Source organism: Actinia tenebrosa, unplaced genomic scaffold (assembly GCF_029948245.1).
Source record: "Actinia tenebrosa isolate PJP-AT-01 unplaced genomic scaffold, QUT_ActTen_1.0 PGA_scaffold4__44_contigs__length_22323623, whole genome shotgun sequence".
NCBI classification, from domain to species: domain Eukaryota; kingdom Metazoa; phylum Cnidaria; class Anthozoa; order Actiniaria; family Actiniidae; genus Actinia; species Actinia tenebrosa.
In genome coordinates this window covers 6,775,107-6,801,157 of record NW_028292581.1, presented here as the reverse complement: position 1 = coordinate 6,801,157, position 26,051 = coordinate 6,775,107, and the positions used below count along the sequence as shown (strand labels likewise).

General features: G+C 37.1%; 1 protein-coding gene across 1 annotated transcript in view; it reads left to right on the top strand.

Annotated features, from left to right (window-relative positions):
* Positions 1-26,051, top strand: part of LOC116288075 (uncharacterized) — a 160,771-nt gene that overhangs the window by 125,872 nt on the left and 8,848 nt on the right. The window contains 32 exon segments of the mRNA XM_089036454.1: positions 232-305; positions 786-979; positions 1,066-1,096; positions 1,287-1,519; positions 1,984-2,050; positions 2,396-2,499; positions 2,601-2,670; positions 2,743-2,835; positions 3,134-3,226; positions 3,562-3,612; positions 3,713-3,793; positions 4,173-4,214; positions 4,327-4,461; positions 4,819-4,929; positions 5,006-5,072; positions 5,365-5,549; positions 5,997-6,309; positions 9,610-9,891; positions 12,837-12,925; positions 12,927-13,082; positions 13,084-13,123; positions 14,381-14,492; positions 14,661-14,861; positions 15,326-15,464; positions 16,008-16,137; positions 16,272-16,320; positions 16,591-16,617; positions 17,298-17,450; positions 17,620-17,665; positions 18,178-18,252; positions 18,425-18,662; positions 22,866-24,875. Coding sequence (XP_088892580.1) covers positions 232-305; positions 786-979; positions 1,066-1,096; positions 1,287-1,519; positions 1,984-2,050; positions 2,396-2,499; positions 2,601-2,670; positions 2,743-2,835; positions 3,134-3,226; positions 3,562-3,612; positions 3,713-3,793; positions 4,173-4,214; positions 4,327-4,461; positions 4,819-4,929; positions 5,006-5,072; positions 5,365-5,549; positions 5,997-6,309; positions 9,610-9,891; positions 12,837-12,925; positions 12,927-13,082; positions 13,084-13,123; positions 14,381-14,492; positions 14,661-14,861; positions 15,326-15,464; positions 16,008-16,137; positions 16,272-16,320; positions 16,591-16,617; positions 17,298-17,450; positions 17,620-17,665; positions 18,178-18,252; positions 18,425-18,662; positions 22,866-24,875 — 5,691 coding nt within the window.

The following is a 26,051-nucleotide window of genomic DNA, read 5'->3' as shown; positions in this document are numbered from 1 at the left end:
TGTTGGCCTATGGAATTGACATTTGGTTTTAAGTGTATCTGGCTGATACTTATTTGATTTGAATAGTCAAAAACACTTTTGAGAATTTTTAGGTGACCTAGACTTGAAGAAGCCGTAAAATGGTGTAAGTGTATCCCTTGGGATTGATATAACTTATGTCATAACTACGTTAAGAATAGCTGAATGTAGCTTATGCATACGTTAAAACTAACACCTGTCTTGTTTTAAAAGGTCCTGGGTTCAAGCCTATTGGTGGAGATTCTAAACCAGTGAGAAAGAGCTCGGGATTGGCAAGAATTGAAGATGTGAGTATTTCAACGTTGACCTTATTGTAAATTAACCCAAATTTAGTCAGTTTCCCTTTATATTTTTTAACCAACAAATCATTATATATACCCGAGGGGGTGGGAGTGGACCGGTGTCTTGGCGGTAAAGCGTTGGCCTTTCGTCACTATGGTTGTAAGGTGGTATTCGATTCGATCCCTGTAGACACTGCATTATATGTGAGCTGAATTCGTTTGCTTTCTCCCTTTCTACGAGGATTTCTTATTCAAGATTAACTCGTGTGCTTAGTCAACTTGTGCGCTTTACGCATTTTAATAAATCCCACAATACTTTATTTTCCGCGTTTGACGTCAAATTTATTCTTTTCAGTTTTATGAAATAACTATTTCAAAAATAAAATAAATTTAGGCATCGTGGGGTTTGTTAAGAGGGCCTATAGGGAGAGTTCCGTTGTTGGTTTTTAATATTAAAGTTTCGATCGGTTATGGATTTTGATACAGGTCTTAAAGCCTCAACTCTACATTGCCTCGGAGGACTTCAGATCAGAAGAAACAGGAAAGAAATTCTTAGTAAAAGGAGACCAAGTCGAGGTACTTGACACAAGCCGCCCACAATTCTGGCTGGTAAGACGCGTTTCACGTGGTGCAGAGATCGGCTTCGTAAGATCCAACGTTTTGACAAAAGAAGGCGCCGAGTAAGTAAAACAAGGCTTTGTAATTCCCTTTCTTGGCTTTCTTAAAAAACAATGCTCATACTTGTATTTCTTTCTTTCTTTCACAGACTCGAAAGAGAAAGACCCACCTTAACACCAGTAAGTTTCTTTATAGGATTCTTAAAACAAAAGTCTTTCTTAAACTTATTGCGTGTGTGAAAAACTGAGACAGTTATCACATAGTTTAGTAATAAACAACTTCCAAAGTTTCCGAAATTTTGGAGGAAAGTTTTCCTATTATATTCATCATAAAACCCGTGATAACTAAATATTGACAACCATCTTTCAGGATGAACAGAAGCAACGAGTCATATCAGTCGTGAACTACACGCCAAAATTACCTGGCGAGCTGACTCTTTGCGAAGGCGACACGATGACGATTATTGATGATCGTGATATGGAGAATTGGCTTATATCTTTAGACCGTACTGGGGAAGTAGGATGGGCACCGGCTATCTTCTTGGAATCTGCTCAGCTACAAACACCTTCCTCTGGAAAACAGGATGCTCTTGCACGGCGACAGTAAGTAGAGTTTCTAAATCCTCTTATAGAAGTTAAAGGAAGCATAACAAATATGGTAAACAGATAAATAACAGCTGCTAGTTTTTCCGTCCAATTATTGACGTCTTCCTCCCGTTGAATGCATAAAAAGACTTTTAACTTGAAATTTGAAAAGAACTCTCGGGTGACTGAACATTGGATATTTAATAATAGTACTGCATGATAAAATTATATTCATTTAATAGATTAACGTAAACAACAATTCGAAAAGGTGCAGACTTGTTTATTTGCAGAAAAGGAAACCAAGTCTAACTTTTTAGACCCCTTGCATGTGACGTCATAGCAGCTCGATCTGGAGGACAAAACAAAAGAATTTCAAGTCTCCTGAGAATTGGAACCTATTGTTATGTCCTACAAAATGAGCTGCATTCCAACTTGCTGCAAGAGGTCTATTACTTATTTTTTTAATTTCCTATCAATTTCAGGTCAATCGTGAACGAATTGATCGAGACTGAGCGAGTGTACGTCGAGAATCTTCAGCTGGTGACCGAGGTACGGCCACAAACAACTATTTAATCTCAGCCGATTTGTGGGCATGCTTGTATTGTGTGTATTTTAGCTTGTTTTTTGGTTTTATATTAATTTTTTTGCGCACTGTTTGATAATCTGGCTATTCATCCTTTATGTTGGACCGTTTGGTTGTATAGGGGGAAAATCTGTATATTTGTCCCCATTCAAGCATGTATTCATCCATTCGTATTCTTATAAACATATTCTCTCGTGCATCCTTTATGTTGGACCGTTTGGTTATATAGGGGGGAAATCTGTATATTTATCCCCATTCAAGCATGTATTCATCCATTCGTATTCTTGTAAAAATATTCTCTTGTGCAACAGAGTCACATGGTCGAATTAGATGCTGATGACATCCCAGACAAACTTGTAGGACAAAAAGAGAGGTTTTTCGCCAACTTGAAAGACATTTATGAATTCCACTCAAAGTAAGTCATTTGAAGATGATCTGGTATCCCTCTTTTTCACATTCTCCATTATACTTCGGTTATCCTATCAGTCCTCATTCTGATCTTCCCTCTTTCCATAGGACGTTCCTGACTGAACTGGAAGCATGTGTGAACAATCCTGAAAATATCCCAAACGTGTTCATGAAATACGTGAGTATTCGTTAGGTTCACCATGAAATTCCATAGAATCTTTACTAAACCTTTTCATGCTATGTCCGCCAGAAATCCGAGTTCAAGATGTACATTGATTTCATTGAATCACGACCGGCTGCAAACGAGATTCTCGAAGACGAGGAGGTCATAGAATTTTGGGAGGTATGAATAGTTGTCCTTGAATCTTTTATTTAGTAACAATCTACCACATATTTAGCTGGTTCTCCCCATCTTTGTACAACCCCCAATAATCTTCTTAATAATTCCTTCCCCCTCCCCCTCCCTTCCTCCCCTCTTCCCTCTTCTCCCGCTCCTCCCCCGCATTTGTGGATTCACGATGAGTTTTTAGACAGCGACCAAGCATTTATACCGAATTCGAGGAAACGTGTTTCATTTATTTATTTTAAAGGTTATTAAAAACCATTATTTTTATTGAAAATGTTTCGTCTTTTTACCACAGGAGTTCAAGGAAGACATGGGTAATCAATACTTTATCAGTGACTACTTCAAGAAACCCTCTCAAAGACTTCAAGACTACCAACGTCTCATTCGGGTAGGTTCTTGTACTTTTTAGAGTATGGACTTGCTGGCGCAGACTCAGCATGGACGGTCGTACGCCGTTAAAATCGTTAACCCTACTGCTCCTTTAGACCTGCATCATACTAATGCAAAGCAGAAGTGAGACTTAATTACCGTTTTCATTGTTATGCACTGATCGATACAACAGTCACGACAGGGAAATCAGCCAATAGATCTCTGCTGTCAGTAATCAGTAAAGACAGACATGTTTTAAAAACGTTAAATGTTTTTGTGTCCGGGCTCGGTGACATTTTAATGAAAAAAAGACTAATGTCTCATGTTAAACTAACTTTCATTTTCATTCCTCAGATGCTCCTCATGTACACCGTCAGAGCGAACTTGGACTATACATCGTTTGTCGTGAGTATCATTTCAAAAATTACTTTCCAAATTATAAAGATTAATAATTAACATTGAAGTCATGTTGTAAAAGAATAACGCATTTGTTTCTTCCTTTTAGTCTTCGCTGGAAATGGTTGCAGACCTTCCGAGACAAGCGAGCGAGAGAATACACAAATTCCATACTATAGAAAACTACCATGTAAGTTAAACCAACTGCACGCGACTGAGAAAGCTACCTAAAATTTTGAAGTGTCTGTGTTCATTTTTCTGAATGACGGAAACCAATTTCCAGATATCTGTTAGTTGCATTGGCGACGTCCAACGGAAGTGTAAATAACTTCACTTTGGGGAGTTGCGGCTTCAAAGTCTGTCTTCCCTGTGGATGAGTTAACTTTAAATTATCCAATGAATAGAAGAAACCCGAAGAGAAATTATTGACATTCTGTTTACGCCGCCGTCCTAGATTTTGCGAATCCTAGCTCTCCTTTTATGAATTTGGGTGTGAATGAAATTACACAACTACTTAGAATATAAGTAGCGTCAGCAAGTGGTTGATGATGAATTTTTTCGTCCATTAGGGTGAAGTTGCACTCAAAGATCTCGGCAGACTCATTAGACAGGTAAATGGGCAGTCAGTTACTGGGTTCAGTCACTTTTAGCTTTCCACTCCGTTTTCTTTTCTTTTCTTTTTTTTCACGAAACACCACACTAAAATTTCGCCATTTTTTGTAGGAAACCATGCTGTTTTGGGAGGAACGTGCCCGAGGAAAAGGCAAAGAAAGAGATTTGTTCCTCTTCGAAAAAGCTTTGGTGAACACGAAAAGAAAGGAAGAAGGAAAAAAATACATCTGCAAAAATGTGCTGAAGGTAAATTATAAATACAATGTTGTTGAAGAGATAACTAGCTAAAAACTAGTGTGAGCTGCGTCGGTGTTTCTAATGAAACATCAGTACGAAACGTCCGAAACGTCAGTAAGTTTTTTCATCTTTTCATGGTGTAGTATTTTACCTTTTTATCATTACAATGTTGTTGTATGAATTCCGGTACGTATCTAGGCAACCTTGTAGCAACCTTGAAAACATAGTGATTTAAAGTTTACCCAGAAATAACACGTATCCATGGTGATGACATATACTTCGTCATGTATCACGGTAGGGTTAGCTAAATAAGACAAATAATGCGTCGATATTTGATTGATTTGCCTTGATAATTTAATATTTCAGCTTTCAACTGCCAATGTTGGGTTAACTGAAAATGTAGAAGGTGAACCAACACATTTCATGGTATGGGTAGGCAGCTCCATGGCCAACGCCCTCGTACTTCACACATTCGAGGTAAGTTCATTTTAATTCACGACCACACCTTTAGAAAATGTACAATTCTAATTTTTAAAACCTTTTCCCCTCATAGACAAAGTCGACATGGTCGAAGGAAGCTTGGGTGCGAGATCTCAAAAGACTGTTAAAACTTGATGTTGGTAAGTTAAGAAAATATACATTTCTGCCAATTTTGTTTTTATTCCCGTCTCGCTTAATTTCCTTAAAGATTGTTACACTCAGTATGAAGGTGCAAGCTGGATACCACTTTCAAGATAACTTGTCTCTGATGTTGTTGTTAGTGGTGTACTGCTGGTTTCTTGTTGTTGTCTTTGTCTGTTTTTTTTTCTTCGCTCTTGCATAATCGTTGTTGCCCGTTTTGAGGAGGATAACGAACAAGATCACCATTACGCATTGTTAACTCCTTTTCCCTAACGTTCTTTTTTTAAATAGAAACAGTAACAACCCAGCGATCCCAAACTATTACAGTCGAACAGAAAACTGAAAATACTGGCCCACTTGTGACGGCATTCAAAGAAACTGTCACCAGCTCTGCTTCGTTGGACATCGTTGCGGAGGTAGAAAAGCAATACGTTGCTATTACACCTCCTGATTCGCCTGAACCTCCACCAAACTTGGTGAGTACCAAACTTACTAATGGTAATCATATTCGTAGAAATATCGTACCTCACCAACCGCTCCCTATGGATTCTTCGTACTTTGTATAGGAGTACAAGGAATCTTAAGATTAGCGTGTTCCTAACGTTACGCAAATAGGCCTGTCTGTACAGCCATTGCTTACAGATAGATAATAATAATCTTTATTCAAGATTACATAAGTGTTTTACGGTAGGGTCCTGCAAAACTTAAATAAATTGAATAATCAAAAGATAAAAACATATTGATATCATATATGAATTTCCTCCCTCTAATCTATCATGCTATAACCTATACCCATGACTCCTTAAGCGTGTATGTAAATCTCTTTAAAATCTTTAGGTATATATATATCGATATTAAAAAATCTTAAAATTACAGCATGACGCAGTTCTTCAGATTCATTCTTATTTCTTTCTTTCTTTTAGAACGTCGAACTTGGTGGAACATATCAAATTCATGAAGACACAATTGAAAAAGACACCCAGGAAGTCGTGATCGGACGCGGTGAGACTGTCCGCGTGCTTCGCTCAGGAAAAGACCTCTTCTTTGTCCAAACCACCGGAGATACAAAACAAGTCAAGGAAGGTTGGATTCCAGCCTCCTGGTTGGTAGGAGACGATCAAAAGCAAGAATTCCAGCTTTCTTCGCAAATTCGTACGGGTATGTCAACGTCAACGGATACCCTGTCTTCCGAGGCGTCCGAACCTGAGCTCCAGAAGCTAGCCGAGTCAGATGAATGTACGTAATACTGATTTTAATATGTGGTTAATTAGACGTTTGTTGCGCAATAAATATTATATAGCAAAGGAATAATTTGCCTTAGAAATATGTTGATCATATCAATTATCATTGTTTTAAGATAATTTTAGTATAGATAGATAGTAGTTTTACTAAAGCAATTGCAAATTTCGACAAAATTGCAAAGAACTCAGAAAAAAACCCTAAGGAATTTATTGCATCAAATATTCATTCGATTACAATTAGGAATTAGTAAAAAATAATTTGGATTATTAAATCTTTGTCGTAAGAATTTAAAACAGTTTTTTAAATAATTTGCTGCGGATCTTACTGCCTCAAGTTTCGCAACAATTTGTTTAAGAAAGGTACAAGAAAAGCCATAGATTGACCATTTAATACATTGATATTATTAGCTTAATCTCATTAGTAAGCAAAAAATGGATGTCTTAAACGCTTTGCTGTGTTCTTACTGCCTCAAGTGCACAACAGTTCGTTCAAGAAAGCGTCCCCCGATAAATTTTCTTAGATGTCATGAACTAATACATTAGGATAACACAAGAATTTTTTGCACAATTTTCGCTCTGATGTATTTTTTTGCATTCCGACCAAGTAATGAATGATGCTTCGCTTTTTATTTATAGAATTTCCGTAATCTTAGTAAAAATGACCCGCTTTTTATAAACATTAATTAACACAATTTTGTTGAGTATATTGAAAATAAAGAAGTATGAAGAAGACAACGATGTGGTGGAATTTCTATCCACTCGTTCATTCGTGAATTCAATACGCGATCCATACTGACATTCAATACTGACCTTTGCTATTAATATCTTTATTTTTATTCTTAGTAATCATAGACTAATTTTATAATCCTTGATTTTAATTCACTGGGTTGCCTGTGGCGCCCAACTCTTTATACTTGAATCATCAAAATCTTATTTTCTTACCTTTCAGTTAAATCAGCTCTCGTACTTCGTTCATTTTTAACGATAGTAATATCAATTTGGATTAAGTTGATAAGGAAAAGATGCATAGACTAATGTTATCATTCTTCACATTGATCAGTTGGGTCGCCTGTGGCGCCCGACTATTCGTACTTGAATCAAAATCTAATTTTCTAACCTTTTGTCAGTTATATCAGCTCGTACTTCGTTCATTATTTAACGATAATAATGTTAACTTGGAATAAGTTGATGCAGTGCATTAAAGTCAACGAAATAATATACAATTTACGAAGGTCAAGATTGGCCCATTCGCATACGTATTCACTATCTGATAATCTAACCTTTCGTTATTTCAGTTCATTCTTTCATTCTTTCAACTCATACGTTAAAATTCAAGATGATGCAGTGGGGGGGGGGGGGGGAATGCAGTGGAAGGGGGAACAAGATGTATAGGTTATCGGTTTAAAACAAAAAGAACATAGATAGAAAGGAATGAGAAATGTCTCCAGACCCGCATTGGGAATCATAATTTATAATAGTCGAAGTAATCCTTCGTCAGCTTTCAACTAACTCGTACAATTGTACATATTCCACTGTTTTGCGAAAGTCTTTTCGCTCATTCATTCATTTATACTGCATTCGTTACGAATTCACTACAATTTATGATTTATAGCTATCATTGTGTAAACAATGCAACTCTATGGATATATAGCTCACTTATTCCATGCATATATACTCTTATAGAATATTTAAGATATATAGTGTGCGCTGATTGGATGGCTACCATGCTTATATCAGGATACCAAGAAACGCCCGCGCATAATCGCTGCTTTTATCTTAGTATTATGATATAAACACTCTGGGAGCTCATGTTTCTAAGCTTGCTTCGTCTCGTGCTCTATAGCTCCCAGCGTTTCTATATTACAATACAGACACACGCGCGTTTTAAACAGGTTTTTTCAGAGCGCAAGCAGGTAAGGCAGGACAAAAATATCCAAATGCATCATGGGTGATTATAAACATATGCCATTGTTTGATGTGTTTAGAAACTAACATCTTGAATAATTCATAATTGATGTAATCTAATTTAAGTCAGTCTTTCGTTACGAGCAAAAAGTATGATGAAATATCAATGCTTCGCTGTCTGGCGGATTCTTTTCTCATAAAATTTTAAGGCCACGTTTTAATCATGTTTAAATTTGGTTGTTCTCATGAACACCATTTTTAGCACCCCATCAATGAAACAGTGTCAGTTTGTCCCCTAAATTAAATCTGCATTGCATTTTACTGAATCCTATCGTGCCGTGACTGGCCCCAAAACAGAGAGAAACCAAAATACCCACAGAACAACGGTCTAGCCCTAACTCTCTTGCCTCAGTATCAGCCACAAGATCATTAGACAAGTTTCATTTACATATGGCCTATTGTTCAAAAGAATTAAATAAAAATTAAGTACAGGACAGTTTTACTTAAAAGGAACCCTACAAAATCAATGTAAACGACAAAATTAGACTTCCGATAAAATGTGCGAACAAACTTTAATAATTTGGATATTCTCAGCAGAATGTTGAATTTTTCAAGTAATTTGAATATAAGATATAATCTACTCAAACGAGCTTATATACTCGCTTAACTGTGTCTTTCATAAAAAAGTACGATATATATGTGTGGTTAAAGCCATCAAAACCAGTCCAACTGGCTTTCACAATCGCTTGATATTAGCGAGTCGTCCACTTGAAATTTCGTGGTTATCATTCGACGTTATGTAATAACAACATACATAATTTAGATGTTCCAGGCTACTACTCCCTTTGTTTGTTTGATTATCTCATTTAGTGATTTCTTTTATTGTGTCATCTTTCATAAGAAGGGTATTCAATCAAGTTGCGGTTCTGTTAATAATTCATCATTACATTCGGTGTGTCCTTCATCTTTACATACAAATCTGTTGTCCTAAAATCGTTAGTTTTACACTCTTCAAACATTTTCCTTTTCTAATATTCGTACTTATTCATGGATTGTCATGGAACATCACCTTGAATACTCTTCTTCCAGTACGTTAAATAATCCGTAGCAAACATATTCTAGAGTTTTGTTGTTGTAGAAAATAATGAGTGAGATAATATCAACATTCCAGAATGGTTCTCGTCATGCACGTCTGATTTTTTTTAAGAAGTCTGTCGACTAAGAATAAGTAATACTTTTTAAAACTGTTAATTTCAACTTAACCTTTTTTGAAATTATCTCAACTACTGAAGCGATGTACTTATAACTTAGAAGTAACATGTAATATGCGATTATATAACGGTAGACAGTTTTAACAATGCTAATCTTTGAACGTAACCCTCTCTTGCAGACGAGCCAATATTCTCCAAAGAGCTCGAGGATACTCATGCTAACGTAGGAAACCCAGTTCGACTCGAGTGCCGTAACAAAGCCAAACCAACGCCCAAGATCGAGTGGTTTGTCGATGAAGACAAGATAAAGGAAGGGAAGAGGTTTACTTTTGTTTATGAAGAACCGGATGTTTATGCTTTGTGCATATCTGAATGTGTCATTGAGGATGAAGGCGAGTACATGTGTAAGGCTACGAACAGGCGTGGGACGTGCATGACTGTTGCCGAGCTGACAGTGGACGGTAAGATGATACCTTATACATCAACCGTTTTATAAATTCTGATCTTAATTCCTAGACTTATAAATAAATCAAATACTCATTACTGGCTCGTTAGGGTTTAACTGAAGTACATCACTTGACAATTCCGACCTCTTTGTTTTTAAATCGAAGATTCTGCGTTATTATATTTTTCTCCGCCCAGGAGGCTCCGCACATCAACACATAGTGCTTCTTTGATATTTTCAGTCTCTGTTTCGCTTTCCTGTCACTGGTTATTCTTTGTTTAATGTACCTTTATTTTCTTTCATTCAATTTATTTTGTTTATTGAAATCCATACATTCCAATTGTATTATGTTTGAAATGATGAAAACAACCTCGCAGTCCTGAGTGGCTCACTCTAAGTAAGCAAGTTAATGAAGATGTTGACAAAGCTTCCTTCAATTGCTTTTCATCGTGTCTTTTTGTAAATGCTCTCGACTCCTGCTAATTAAGCTGCTTACAGGAACGGAAGGAGTTAGGAATTTAAGGATTTTTATCCTGGCATGACTTTTTTTGGACAGAAAACTGAGGCATTTCATTCATGGACTTGAACGGAGGGTTTTAAAATTTGTTGCTGAGAAATACTTAATTTCTTTTCTTTTTTTTTTTTTTTTTTTTTTTTTTCTTTTCTGGTAGACAACACGTAGCTTTACATATTTATTTTATATGTTTCTGGTTTACGTTTGGCTTATGGTAAACAATCCCTCGTAAAAAAATCGTAACATGTCTTATCATTGGTGTGACATTAAACTAGATTGCGTGACGTCCAATGAGAATGAGGCTCCCAAATTTGGCGTTGTTCACCATGACAGGCGTGGTATACATAATCATTGATTACATGCACTTGATTTCCCGTGCTCCTGTTCTCGAGTTTGTATATATGATCAAGAATATTCTGCTTTAGCCTATCTGTGCTTCTCTTCTAGGATTTTCAGCAAAATGTCCGCATGTGAGTAGTATAACAGGCCCTATCAACGTCCATTCATCCCACTCTTTCGTCAACCCATTTAGCCAGATTTTTACCCTCTGTCGTACACACGTCCTAAGTACAATATTTGAAAAATTAATTCTTTTATTTCTATATGTATATGCTTTACCCTTTCCTTGTCCGTTTTCTTTCTGTTATCTAAACATTGAACTAAAGATTTAATTGCTTAATTTTATTACAACAATTTTTTTCGGTCCTTTGTAGTTTCTGATTGTTATTTGAAAAAAGTCATTTTTTGATGCCTTCATATATTTTCAGAGGCGTCATTTATAAATTACTGCTTTTGGTAACCTTGTTTTCTCACTGTGAATTTACTAACAGGGTGAAATATCAAACAGCACTCCACGGTAACCATATTATTCGCTTAATCTCAAATAAGTCCGTTTAGAAACATTGACACAATAGCATTTGATATACTGGTCAATTGCTTAAGCCAATCTTCCAATCATATAGCGATCTGAATTCATTGTAGTGCAAAGAGTGTCTCTTCAATTAGCCTTTTGTTTTTGCTTTGTTATTATGAATATATGATCTTTTCTTTGTTGCTCTTTTTTCTTGAATTCTTCTTTCTTACGTCTTCTTCATTTCCTTTTTTCTTGATTTTTTCCTTTGATTGTTTCTTCGTTCTTTCTTTCTTTCTTTTTACCTCAAGGCCAATAATAAGTGAAGACTAATTAGTTGTCATAAAAAGTTTGATATGTCTTCAAAAAAGACATGTCTCTAAAAGCAAGGTAATACAATTGAAGATTCCTAATAAGTAAGGCATGCAATTTTTAAGTGTGACAATTCTGAAACGTCAGACAGAGAAATAGTTTAATTTCATGTAAGGAGCATCAAGTAGCCAGTTGTGGAACTATGAATGTACATGTAACTTTTCAAATAAAAGTAATAGTTTTCGTTTTTCGTTCGCTCATTTCTTCGGGAAATGAACAACTCCTATAAAAACAAGTTTTGAAACTTTTTCTAGTAAGACACTAGAATAAGAAAAATTGCCTCAATTTCTTGTGGAATTCAGTAGCCAATGTGTAACTTCCCGAATAAAAGTAACATTAAAGAAAACAACTATTGCATACGTGGATATTCTCAGTCTATAGATCGGTTGGAGTTTCCAAAATCGTATCGTGTTCTCTTCTCTCTAGGGGATTAAAAAATATATTCCAGCAACTTATAATTTTTTGTTTCAAGTTGCTGGACAAGATGCTTTTAAAAGATAACACTGGGGGTAAATCACGGCACGTGCCGTGTTTGAGCCACGTATTTCGGTATCTTGCTTTGTCTGATTATTGGACAATTTTAGTTTTTATTTTTGACAGAGATCTCTCGGGTAGCCTCACAGGCGATAATTGCTGCTTTCTTTAGTCAGGGGACCTCATTCATACTTCGACTTCCTTCACTCGTTTTCAAACAAAATACTTAACTATTTATAACCTTATAGCCTGATTAATACTGTGCTAATTCTCTCCTGTGGCCTTGCATTTAAATTGTGCTAATTATTTGAAGAGCTCTTTTTTAGTTGAACAAAACACGATTCATCGAAACATCAATTTAAATTGTGCTAATTATTTGAAGAGCTCTTTTTTAGTTGAACAAAACACGATTCATCGAAACATCAGGGGTTATTTGTATACAAATATATACGTGCATGAATACAGTCAATGTAGCTGCCAATTCGAATACAGTGATCACAAACGTTGTCCGGCTTAGTTATTAGAAAGTTTTACCGCAAGGCATTGCAACACAGTGTTCAGGCGGTGTTTATCCGGCATTGATCTCGGTTTTTATCCGCTTTAAAACCAAACCTGGTTTACAAAACAATTTTGAAAATATTGCAAGAGTTCTTTAGAATCAGAGCCATGACACCAGAGGTATTCCTTGTCCATTCAAATACACCTTTGATTGTCAATTTGTTTAACATTTACTTCAATGTTTTATTTTCAGCTCCGGCAAAAGTCGAGAAACCGGCAGATCCAGTAACGGCAGACGCTGGCGGTAAGGCAGTTATTGAATGTTCAATATCAGGAAACCCAGGTGCCAACTGCAACATGGTACAAGGGTGACAAATGCTTGCAGAACGACAGTCGTATTCAAATCCAGACCCAAGACGATCGTACCACCTTAACAATCACCAACGTTCACTTCAGAGATGAGGGCAAATATAAATGTGTCGTTAAGAACGACGGAGGACCATGACACTTGTCATATCGAACTCATTGTTGATGATCCAGGTGAAACGTTCATTCATATACGCCATTCATCATATAGTATCCTTCCTTTTTTTGAAATACTTTTTTTCTTTAAATCCTAGGATTAAAATAAGGAAAATCTTTACAAAAGTCGGAATTTGTTTAGTAAAATGGTCCAATGCCATCTTGTTTTATTACTCGTGGAAGGATTTTTAAATCTTTGATTATTCGCACTGATTCTTTTAAAATTAAAATTATTGATTTATTGATTTATTCCGTAACATTTTGGATTTGGCGGTAATGTTTTCAGAATGAAAGAAGTTAACAGAATATATAAAATTAAAAATATAACCCAGGTAAACCAGCAGCAAAATGATTTCAGCTTTTACAAGGCTAACCAGGTTTGATTTTTCAACATTGTAAGCTGATCTTAAATGCTAATCAGAATTGTATTGCATGTTTCTTATTCTTACGCCTAGGTGCATGTTTACTATGCTTATCCCAATGCATGTTTGCCATACTTACGCATGTGCATATTTCCCATACCCAACTGCATGTCAGTTTTAATTTCAATCTACATTCAAATGCATTTTTTTCATTCCTATCCCACTGCAAATCTCCCATTGTTATCTCATTGCATGTTTTCCGTTTACATTGCATGTCTCCCATTCTTATCCCACTGCAAGCCTTCTATAATTAACAAAACCGGGATTTCGTGCTGATAGTTTTAGCGTACTGTTATGACATTTATGTATTGTTGATTGCTTTATTCACACAACGAGAAAACAAGACCTATGATTACAAGGGCGGATCCAAGGGGAGGGTCGGGGGGGTCGCGACCCCCCTGTCATTCCTGAGTTCAAATGGGCTTCCTGTGGTAAAAATGCGACTGGGATTCCTTTGCCCACAAAATTTACCCCTGAGACCCCCCCTTCAAAAAACCCTGGATCCGCCCTTGGATTATGCATGTGTATTGTTCAGATAAGAATAAAAATATCTCAATCTACCGGCTAAACTTGGGCACAATGTTTTCCTATTTCACAAGCCATGAGTCTATATTTATGTCAATGTATCTTTTGATCCGTTACTGGTGAACAAAGAATTGGTACTGAATAATAAAAGACCCAAGCTGAATGGGTCTGTTTATAGCCTATCTTTTTTTAAGTGAACTGAGTATATCGGCAACAAACTCAATCTCTATTAGCAACAGTACGTACCCCAAGGAATGGGACAGGGATTCGAATACAGTATACAGCTTTGTCGACTCTTCTAAATAATTTTACTATTTCTGAAATTCAGATGACGAAGATGTCGATCCAAAGACATTTGACCTGCCTAAGCGTGATACAATCTACCTTGCAACAGACAAAAAGTTTGAAGAGAAGTACGATTCCCTGGCTGAGCTGGGAAAGTAAGCGTAATTTTTGAAGTGTAATCTCTTTATCGGCACTTAACAGATCTTACGCAAATCAGTTTGCGCACTACACTACGTTCAATGCAAAGTATTGAAGTACAATTTAAGTATATTAAAATTATCAGTAAAAACATTGTGATTGAGTTTTATTTATTTTTTAAATAGGGGTAAATTTGGTGTCGTGAAGAAAGTAAAAAATAAAGAAACCGGGGAAGTCCTGGCTGCAAAATTCATAAGAACTTCAGCAGAATCTAAAAAGGAAGTATTAGGTGAAATGGAAATGATGAACCATCTTCACAGTCAAAGGCTGATCTACCTGGCCGATGCATTTGAAAGACCCGGAGAAATGATAGTAATAATGGAGCTGTGAGTACTTTTGTTCTTAGCGCCGTTTGGATTAAGTAAGATGGGGTCACCATGCACTCCGCTATAGTGTCCTCTTGGTGTCCTTACGTAGGGACCGCCCTACGTTAATGGTTCGTCCTCTCGAAAATATAGTCACATGTGCGATGTACCTCGGGCAACAGTGTCTCACCGGAGCTCTCCGAACTAGTTGCCATATCAAGAAAAGAGTACCTTAAGAGCAGAAAGCTCAATGAATATGATCATAAAGATTAAAGTTCAGACTAACACTGTCCGTCATGCTCAGTTTTTAAATAGTTATCTTTGAACTGTTGTTTTTTGAAAGCAAGTATCGAATAGAATCTGAGACTGGGAAAAGTTGTATTATATTGCCTGATATTTATATTTCCCCTATTTAAAGGGAGTCACTGAGTCATATATAGAGGATTAGTCATGTTTGATGCATTCTTTTCTTTATTCCTTTAAAGTGTGACCGGTGGAGAGTTGTTTGAAAAGATTTGTCAAGACGACAACTTGACGGAAAAAGAAGTCATTCGCTACATGAGACAGATTCTACAAGGAGTCGAACACATGCATCGACAAAACATGGTTCATCTTGATTTGAAAGTAAGTAACCATGAATGATAACGTACGACCTTTTCAGTATCTGGCATTGGTAAAGGATCGTAAAGGTGGAACTGAGATGGGGTGGTTGTGCACAAAGGTGGAAATATTACGTTCAACATCGGCAAATAATTGCTTGCTAGCCACTAACAAATCACGATATTTTATTCAACCTCGTTTATCAAACATACCAAGTCACAAGGAGGCGAGCCAATGTGACAAATGCATCGTTACTGCGCATGAGCAGACTATTATTTCCAGGTAGTTATTTGCAGTTGTCTTGGTCAATCAAAACGACGGAAAATATAATTTAAATGATAAACTTCATTGATTTAGGTTGAAAAAAGACTACGGTTTATGGCCAATAAGGGGAGGCTTTTGCTAGAGTGGATAGTGAAGAAAAAGATCTACTCTACGTGGTTTGCCCTCAATTCAATAAGAACACACACAAAAAAAAACCTCGCCCGCCTCGTTGGTTGTCACAAAAGTGAATTAATAAATCATTTAATGTAAATTTAACCAACATTGTGTCCTTTTCCTTTCAAGCCTGAAAACGTGCTGTGTGTTATCCGACCAGACGGGAAGGAAGATTTAAAACTCATTGACTTCGGAATGGCTCACATTCTAGAGAAGGGAAAAGAGCTTAAGCTTGCATGTGGAACACCAGAATTTGTTGGTACGTTTGCTGTTTAATTCTAATATACTAGATATATCATTTTGTTAAGAAACAAGTTTTGTGTCTTCATTTCATTTTTTTTTTTTTTTTTTTGTCTTTCGTTTTAATTGTTTTTATCTCGCGTGTTTTTATAGCCCCGGAAGTTATTAGCTACGAGCCAGTGCATCTCTCCAGTGACATGTGGTTAGTAATGAAACTATGTATCCATTCTATACTGAACTTCAAGTGCGAATCCCCAAATCCACATTTTTTGAAAATAATAAATAAAGTAGGAACAGGATAAATAAAACTAAAGGAATAGATGTAGTTGAGATGAATGGAAACTGAACTTGAAATTGTATGAAAAGGCATCCATGGGCATACTATTAGCTCTCATGCATCTCCACAAATAATCGCCAAGTACTTTACCTTTACATATTCGTGGCACTTACATTGATTCTTTTATTTGTGTAGGAGTGTCGGAGTTATCGCCTACGTCCTGTGAGTAGTATACTAAATTTATTATTTGTTTTATATATTCCCCTTGTAGCACTTTGGAATGCGGCTCAATCTGGGGGACAGGAAATTGGAATTCTTTTCTTTTGTCCCCCAGATCGAGCTGCTTTGACGTCACATACAAGGGGTCTATATATATATATATATATATATATATATATATACTGTATATTAGTACTTCATAAGAAGGCTGCTTTGATAAAATATTTATGCCTGCTATCATTATAGCAAGTGTGCAGGCAATCTTAACCCCAATCCGTAGTTCGATCCCAAGTGACCTCAGAAGATTAATCTATTTATTACTTTCTTCTCATCCATTAAGCCTTTCTTTTGAATATCCTTTTAAACAGAGTACTGAGTAAGGGCGATAGTTCGAATTTGTCAATCAGTCTAGCTGGGGCTATCGTATCAACATTATATAGAAAAGGGTTTCACGATTCTCAAGCTATAGGGCACTAAAAGCAATAGAAATTTCCTTTCGATGTAAAATGTAATCTTTCTTTTGTTGTTGTTGTTATTGTGCAAAAGTATTCTGGAATCTCTCAGTTCCCAAAAAAAGTGCCCACCTTGACCCTCTGTATTCTTAACTCTTCCCCTTTAACACGTTTTTAATTTGTAGTTACTGAATATGTATATTTGTTTTTCGGACTCCTGTTATTATACAGATTGAGTGGTTTGTCTCCATTCATGGGAGATGACGACAACGAAACCATCATGAATGTTTCAACAGCAGAGTGGGACTTTGAAGATGAATCATTTGACTTAGTCTCAGATCTTGCTAAGAAATTTATTGAAGAACTTTTACTCAAAGACCACAGGTAGGTGTGGCCACCCTTATCATCAGTCAAATGCAAGGTCCAACTAACTGTCAATCAAATCTTAATAAGCTATTTTTACGACTGCTTAGGAACACCTGCAATGGATATTGTATGTTAGCACGTTTTTTTAATTGAATTTTAAGTGTGTTTTCTTCTTTATTACAAACAGCAAGAGAAATGACATTCACCAGTGTCTTAGCCATGAATGGCTCAAGGTAAGTTCATAAAATGCAGTGCACTTCTTCAAATCTCACTCTTCGACCAAACAAAACATCAACTACAGTTATCATCGAATATGACCCTGCATCATTTCTTTATTCTCGCGAACACGACTGTTTAACAGTAATCTAAAACTTTACGTCATTGTTTTCTCAAAGTCATCCAAATTTTAGTCTTGAAACGCATGCATGCAATCATATGTTATTAAAAAGAGGAAAAATGCCAAAAAACTCAGTAAATCAATTTTTTAAGTACGATACTTCGACTAGCCAGTACTAGTCTTCCTCAGGCGCTTTCTAATGATTTAATGACATTTGTATGTAAAGCAAAATCTATTAGCTTTCATTCTTTTTAGTCACCTATATTTTACTATTCTAATCACTTGTTCAAGAACTGAACCAAAACGCCGTACGCGCCATTTTTGGGTTTCATCTTCAGTTTTCTGTGTTTGTGCCCGATGCATTCCTGCTTCGTAATCTTCTCTTGACAACAATGTTTTGAATAACAGAAAGGAAAAACTATGGAGGCTAAGAAGCTGAGTACTGATAACCTGAAAAAGTTCATTGCAAGACGTCGTTGGCAGGTATGATGTTTTTTAATGGCCTTCCCTTAGTTCTCTCCGTGCCGCCCCCCCTCCCTTCCCCTCATTATTCCTTCCTTCCTTTTTTTTCTTGCCTGCGTGCTTCCCAGTCTGGCAGCTATGCTTCAGAGTTCCGATCTGGCTTGAACTTGTCATACTTTTGTCTTGTTTTCAGAAAACATCCAATGCCCTTCGTGCCTTAAGTCGTTTGGGATCCCTTGGCTTAGGCGGCGGTGCTGCATCAGGTGGCGGCGGCGGTGGACTTCTTGGAAAAATGAAAGGTAAACTACGAACAAAGCAAGGCGGCCATCTTACGCCGGGAGAGTCGCGTAAGCCTCCCGAAGTTTCAATGGCTGGGCGTAGAAGTCCTACGCTGAGTGGTAGACGTGGCCCTGTACAACGAGAACCAAACTGTAAGTGTAGCACTCCCAAACACCTCTCCACGAACACCTTAATTTATTAGCAGCTAATTATTCACCGCATGTGACTTGTGGCTCAAAGTGATTGGTGTGCTAAAATCTTTAGGGGAGTTCCCAACTCAATTATTTTCAATACCTAAGCATTCATTTTGTATCTAAACAAAGGCAGCTGAGCTTTATTTTCCATAACAAGGCCTGTGTCTGAAGCCTCAATGTTGGCCCCAGTCCATATTCAAGTTACAATTGTCACGCTACGCATACTCAAATGATTGACTTTGTTTTTTGGCTCGGTCCCCGTCAGATGAGTTTTCCGGTCGCTTCCCAGACATTCTTTCTTCTGTTAAAAAATCCCAACTTGACCCCGTTTAAACGAGCCTAAACAATATGACCAAAGCTTGTTCCGTGTGGGTGAATATATAAATTTATCCTGAACGGTTTTGAAGGATATCTGAATTAGACTTACAAAACCTTTTAGAGATGGTGCTGGACACGAAAGGAAGTTCATAGTATTTAGCCTTAAGACATGTTAGTCATCTCCAAGCTCATAATAAACTCCAAAGATTATCCATATCTGATTACTAACCCCCCCTAATATTTTCTTCCGCGGCTGTATTTCCCTTATAGTTTTGTTTTTCGTCTGCTAAAATGGAAGTCTGAAAAATCTCCCTAACTTGACAAACCCATTCAGCGATGAAAGGTCTTTCTTTTTATGCCGACATGTGACGTTTTTTGAACTGGAAATCCAGGCTCTCGAGGCCAGACCACAAGATCTATCTATATATATTTACGGATTTCCTAATGATCTAGAAGTTTATTTTTACCCTTGGCGAGCGTCAATAGACCGCAATTGGTTCCCCTTCTTTGGAAGGTCTTTTAACATATGTGGCTACCGCACCCTTGTGGATAGAAAACGATTGTCTATCAATCATCTTTTCTTTATATTGTGGACATTTGTGTTAAACATTTGTCATTCATGATGTTCTTCGTTTAAAAAAGGGTGGAATGGAGTAGTTGCAGGCTGTTACCTGTTTTATGTTGCAGGAGTTTCGGTAGACTCTTTTATGGTTTGAAGAAGCTGCTTCAATACTTTTCCTAAGCAAATTACTTAGTTGTGACTTCAAACGATGACATATTTCTTTTGCTCAGAAAACCCCGCTGATTCTTCTCATAGAGTATCTCATTACCTCAAAAATGTGATTTCGTCTTTCAAGGCTATTCTTATCTCAATTGGTTGTAGTACTTCCAGCCAAAAAGCAAATGACGTCTATCTAATACTCTCAAGCTTTGTAAATATTTCGCCGTGTTTATTGTAAAAACACATTTGCTAAAGCGTTACCTTTGAACGCTTTAACAGAATGTTTTGTTATCCCTATCCTGATTTAACCTGTGCACATAATCATTAATACTATTTTATTAGAGGCCAATCAGTCCATAAGTTTTCGTGCTTATTGTCTATCTACACCCGAACAGAACGACTTTGTTTTAATTCCAAACTTGAGACGTGGAACTAAGAAGGCCGATTAGCAGGCTGATATAGACGCAAGATCCATTTCTTGCACTCTGTCGTGAAATACAGCAGAGTCAAGAGCCTATTTCGTGGTGCTGAGGCCGTGAGTTGGTGTCATTTGTTTTGAATAAATGCTTCTGTCTTTCTGCACCTTTGCTCGAGCATAAGTTTTCAGATTCCAGAGACATTCCTTATCTTTGGCTTTTGGATTGTCCACTATCGGGAGACTGTAATTACTGAAATTGTCAACGTGGGCTTGCTCAATAGACAAGAATGGTATGTGTCACGCAAGGACTAAGTGACATGTGAATAAACTGCTGGCGTCCAATGCTGTCAATCTTTTTGGCTGTGATGTTATTTTGCAGTTCGTATTTTGCCATATATAGGTTGGATTTCCAGTTCAGCATCATCGTTAATATTATTGCTGCTGAGCGCCGCAAGCATCAAGATTAAAAAAGTCATAAGGTTTGGCTACTACGTCGGCTTATTTACGTGTCTTGAATAACTTCACCCTCAAAGGTCGCATCGAATTCTGTACTACGCCTCTAATCAACAGCATTTCCGTTTTTGGCTTTGTCGTTTCTACTCCGTGGAGAGTTTGGTGACGAGGCGATTCAATTATAGGAATTTTGAAAATATCGGAAACGTTCAAGTCAAATTGGTGCCTTAGTCGCTTCATAAGCTTCAGAAAAAAAGCATGTACAAAGGGAGCCGTTTCTCAAATCGGGAGAGTTCTGTTTCTAAGAGCGATTCACATGGTTAGTAATGTTAATCTATGATACCTTATCTTATGTCTGTGCAATGTGAAGCAACTGGCATCTGTTCACTCGAATACATAGACAGAAGAATAGTCTTCGTTATGTATAACTTTTTTCTATAACATACTAGATTACAGTTTCTTTATACACGGTTCTTATTCAGAGTCTTAAGCTTTTAATGAATTGGTTTGTTACGGATCGTTGTTGTTTTTTCTTTTGTAAGTAGTATTTGTGTTATGCTAATTTAAAGTATTGTAAGTAGCAACATAATGTTGGCTCGCCCACCAGCGTGGATCATCTCTGGATGCAATGTTCTGTTCCATTGATTTGGTTATTTATTTATCTATTTATTCGATTCATTGTGATTGATGCCTCCATGCAAATTGTGTTGTGTACATAAAAGTGTTACGTGTTACTCACTGGAGCCCAGTTGTCTACATCTAAAGGAATACAATGAACTATTCAAAAGTGATTGCTTAAAGTTCATTTAAGATCTTTTCTTAAAGAAAGAGGTCGTCCTTGCGAAAACAGAACAAATCACGGAAACCTTTGGCTGGAAGCTCAAGTAAAATTATTTTCTACGTAGGATCGAAATGCGTTATATTTTCTATTGACCTTTGACCCTAACTTGTATGATTTACAAACGTATCATGTTGGAATATGAAAATGATACATAACTATTCCAGAACTTTGGCAAAATTTTTGCTCCAGAACGTCACTTAGATCTTCTTTTATCTTCTTCTTCTTTTATGTTCCCTTGCTTCTATTTTAACTGGCTCATTTTGCAACACATTCGATGTTTTTGATTATTTGATCCGATTAAAGTTGAAAACTCTATACAGAAAGAACTGCATTTGGTGAAAAGGTCAGTCCTGGCCGAAATGACAAAACCATTGAGTTAAAATATAACTCATAGAACTTATAATTGATATTCTTACTAAATATTTTCGATGAAGAAACAACACTCAACATTGTTTTAAATAGAAAAGCAGCTGCAAGTCAAGAGATTTTTTAGAAATATTTCAAACCAAACACTGAATAGTCAAGTTAAACGTTCTCCAATCAAAAACCCTTTGGCGCGTGCGCCTACTTCAAATTTCAATCACTGCGAGAAGTGGGAACTAAAAACTTCCGTTCTGTTGCCATACGAAATTTATAAAATTTGCAAGGCGGACTCGTACTTGGTACATTTGTGTAATTCAAATGTAGTTTTTTTGTACTTCGAAAGCGATATACATCCCCAGGACGTAGTTCTGGATGTGTACAGAGCTGCAGACAAGTGTAATTATTTAATCATAAAGCAAGCCATTCATTTTTTTTAGCGTGCTAGCTGAAGAACTTAGAAATTGTATTAATTCATGGTAGCTGAAATCTTAACATTCAAAAGAGGTCAGGGTTGTGGCACGCTGAATATGTAGACGATGAAATTACCAAATTGAATTTTTCTGTTTTGGTAACGAAATATTTGGCCTTTTCATTTCCAATTGCAGTAAGCATAACAGCCTGCAGCTTAAACAACAGCGAATAAATTCGATATATTTATAGCTGTATGGACTTAGGTACCACAATGTAGCTTCTACACATCTGAAGCGCACAAACTAAAAGAAATTAAAATCGATATAAAAAAGGAAAAGCTGAGGAGATTTTGCCAGTTGCTTTACATGCTTTGTTTTACGAATAAGTACACAGTAAATCTCTTGGTGCTATACAGGCTAGCTTATTGAATGTTTTGACACCTTTTTATTCAGTCTGCGAAAACGGAACTTTCAACATTGAATGTCGCCTTAGGGAAAAATCGGCTTCTACTTTTGCTACTTGACATTTAGCTTTACAACTCCCCCTTTAACTACATTTCAAAATGGGAACTCCCCTTACCATACCAAAGCACTTTTTTGCCACGCATTTGCTAATTGATATGTTATTGCTGCATAGACGGCACTCCTGCAGGTCCGCCTTCGTTTAGGTTGCCTCTCAAGGACTGTGAGATAGTGGAAGGCACCGCTGCTAGATTTCAATGCCAAGTAACTGGAAACCCGGAACCAGATGTAGAATGGTACAAAGACGGGAAGAAACTCCGTGAGAGCAAACAGTTAACCTTCCTGTACGATGAAAATGACAATTGCAAGCTTATTATCACAGAAGGTAGACAAAAAGATGCTGGAGAGTACAAGGTGGTAGCTGTCAACCGTCACGGGCAGGTGTCTTGCAGTGCTAAGCTGATCATCAAGGAGCATGCGTCAAGCGACGAGGAGTCAGGTGGTGAAGCAAGTGATTCAGAGATATCAGATGATGCCACTGATGACGAAAAAGACGTAGGAATACGAAGTGGCAGTATAACCAAATTCTACAAGATAAAAGATGAACTTGGGAAAGGAAGATTTGGTGTTGTATGCAAATGTTCACGTATTAGTGATGGAAAATGTTTTGCAGCTAAGTTTATTAAATGTTCTAAGGAGCAAGATAGAAAGGATGTGAAGCATGAAGTTGAAATCATGAGCGTTCTTCGGCATAGAAGGCTACTGAGGCTTGCAGATGCTTTTGAATCTCCTACAGAGATAGTCCTTGTGATGGAGCTTGTGACAGGTGGAGAACTCTTTGAAAAGGTTGTCGAGGATGAATTTATATCCGAAAATGATGTAATACACTACATGAAGCAAATCATACAGGGTGTTCAGCATATGCACTCCAAAGAGGTTTTACATCTCGATTTGAAGCCAGAGAACATTATGATAGTTCGACCACAGAGCAGACAGATTAAACTTATCGACTTTGGCCTAGCAAGAAAGTACGACCCCAAAGAAAACTTGAAAGTTATGTTTGGAACACCAGAGTTCGTAGCTCCAGAAGTACTTACCTACGACCGAATCACTCCAGCTACAGACATGTGGTCAATTGGAGTGATAGCATACGTTTTGCTAAGTGGACTCTCGCCTTTCATGGGAGATAATGATGCTGAGACTTTGGCCAATGTTCAAATGGCCGAATGGGACTTTGATGATCCTGTATTTGATGACATTTCCGATGACGCCAAGACTTTTATCTCTAACCTTCTGGTACTCAAAGCAACCAATAGAATTACTGTAGAGAAATGCCTAAAGCATCCATGGCTTACAGAGAAAAGAGAAACCGGCAAACGACTAAAAACGGATCGGTTGAAAGCATTCACCGCCAAAAGAAAATGGAAAAAGGCGCTAACTGCCATCCGCAGCACAAATTTCCTGAGCAGGCTAATGGGAAGTCGTGGGGCATCTGAAGCTATCAAAAAATCTGACGGGGAAGAAGAAGGCGGAGGAGGTGGTGGAGGAGGTGGACTTTTAGCTAGAGTAAAAGCCATGCACTCAGCTGGTGTTCAAGCTCCAGGAAGTGGTCCTTCGTCATCCCCTTTCTTGTCGCCTTCTTCCGCTGAAAAGGCAAACCCTTCAGCTCCTGCAATGACAACAAAGAGCACTACACCCAGTAGTAAATCGCCAACCACAACTACTGCACCTTCTGTAACAAAGAAAGAACCTTCCACAACAAAGAGTACGACACCTAGTAGTAAATCGCCAACCACAACTACTGCACCTTCGGTAGCAAAGAAAGAAACTTCAAAATCTGCAGCAAACAAGACAGAAACAAAAGCCTCAACGAAAACAGATTCTAAAGCCACGACGTCCAACAACGTGTCCAAAGAATCTAAAGTCACGGATACCAACGGCGTGTCCAGTAAACCAACTGAATCAAACAACAACATCTCCAACAAAGAGCCCGAGAAAGCAAATGATCTTACAAAAACATCTACGCCTGCAACGTCTCCACCAAAGACAACTGTAAACGACACAAAAAAGAACTCGGATTCTCCCGCATCCACCAATCCGAGCAAGACTCCCACATCACGAAAGGGTGCTTCCGGCAAGCTTCCAGTGTGGCCACCACCGCCAAAAGAAAAGCCTCAAAAACGAGGTCTGTTAAACAAAACGTTATAAGTCACTTGAGACTGATGTGTCTCAAGTGGTTTAAAATGTTTGTTTCTTTCTTTTTTTTTTAGATTTTGATATATTCTTATATAGTTTTATGTTTGTTTTGTTTTGTTTTTGTTTTTGTTTTTTTTTTTTTCGTCGTTATTGTTTTGTATCGTGTAGTCTTTCGTATCTTACGTGTACTAACTCGCTATTGTTTTTGCAAGTGTCTGGTGGTAAGTAAGTACCTACTTCTAAGGAGTGCTATACTTTAGTGTTTGTTAGTGTCGTTGATTTTTGGCTTCGTTTCTCTCTCTCTCTCTCTCTCTCTCTCTCTTTTCTTTTTTCTTTCTTTTTTTTTTTTTTTTTTTTTTTTGTATTCGTTTCAAACGTATTTCTGAAGTTTTTTCCCAATCAATTTTCGTGCTTTTTACCTAGTTTGAGTCGGTTTCCGGATTCTAGCTCTCTCCAGTTTTCCTTTCCCAAAAAACGTACTCTTCACTCGCTTAGATATTCAACATTCTGGGATATCAAAGCAAATCATATCATATTTTCTTGTCAAAAAATAATTTCGTTGATGCTACTGAAAAATAGAAATATCCTGCATTTTGATTACACTCAATTCTTTTTTTACAAATCAAAACTTGCTTATGTTCGTGCTCTGGCTGTTCTTGTTTTCCATTTTGCACCTGTTTTTAAAAAAGTCAATCATTAGTTAGATCTTACCGTATATTATTTCATTTGGTAATTATTTTTTACAAAATAGTTTTTCTGTTTAATCATTACATGAAAAAAGCTGTTCGGCAAGTTCGGCACCTGTAAGCTAAGCTTCTGAATTTGCTTTACTCATGCGTACAAGACTCGTACTTGTTGACATACTCATTCTCATTGTCCAATAGCCATCCATGACGTAATATCTCGTTACTATTGACGTCGAATCTGCTTTTTCTTCTCTCAGGGAAGTAAATCACCATGGCTTCAACAAGTAGAGCAAGTTACACCTTTGGCTGCTGGATAACGCCAATTCTCTTGTTTCTATAACAATATAAACTTTCTTGTATCATATTATTATCTTTTGTAGCTCATAGTGTGAACTATGTGATCCGTTAACAATTTGGTAATTTGAATGAAATCATATAAAAGAATTGAGAAAACATTTTACTTCTAGCGAAGATCATTT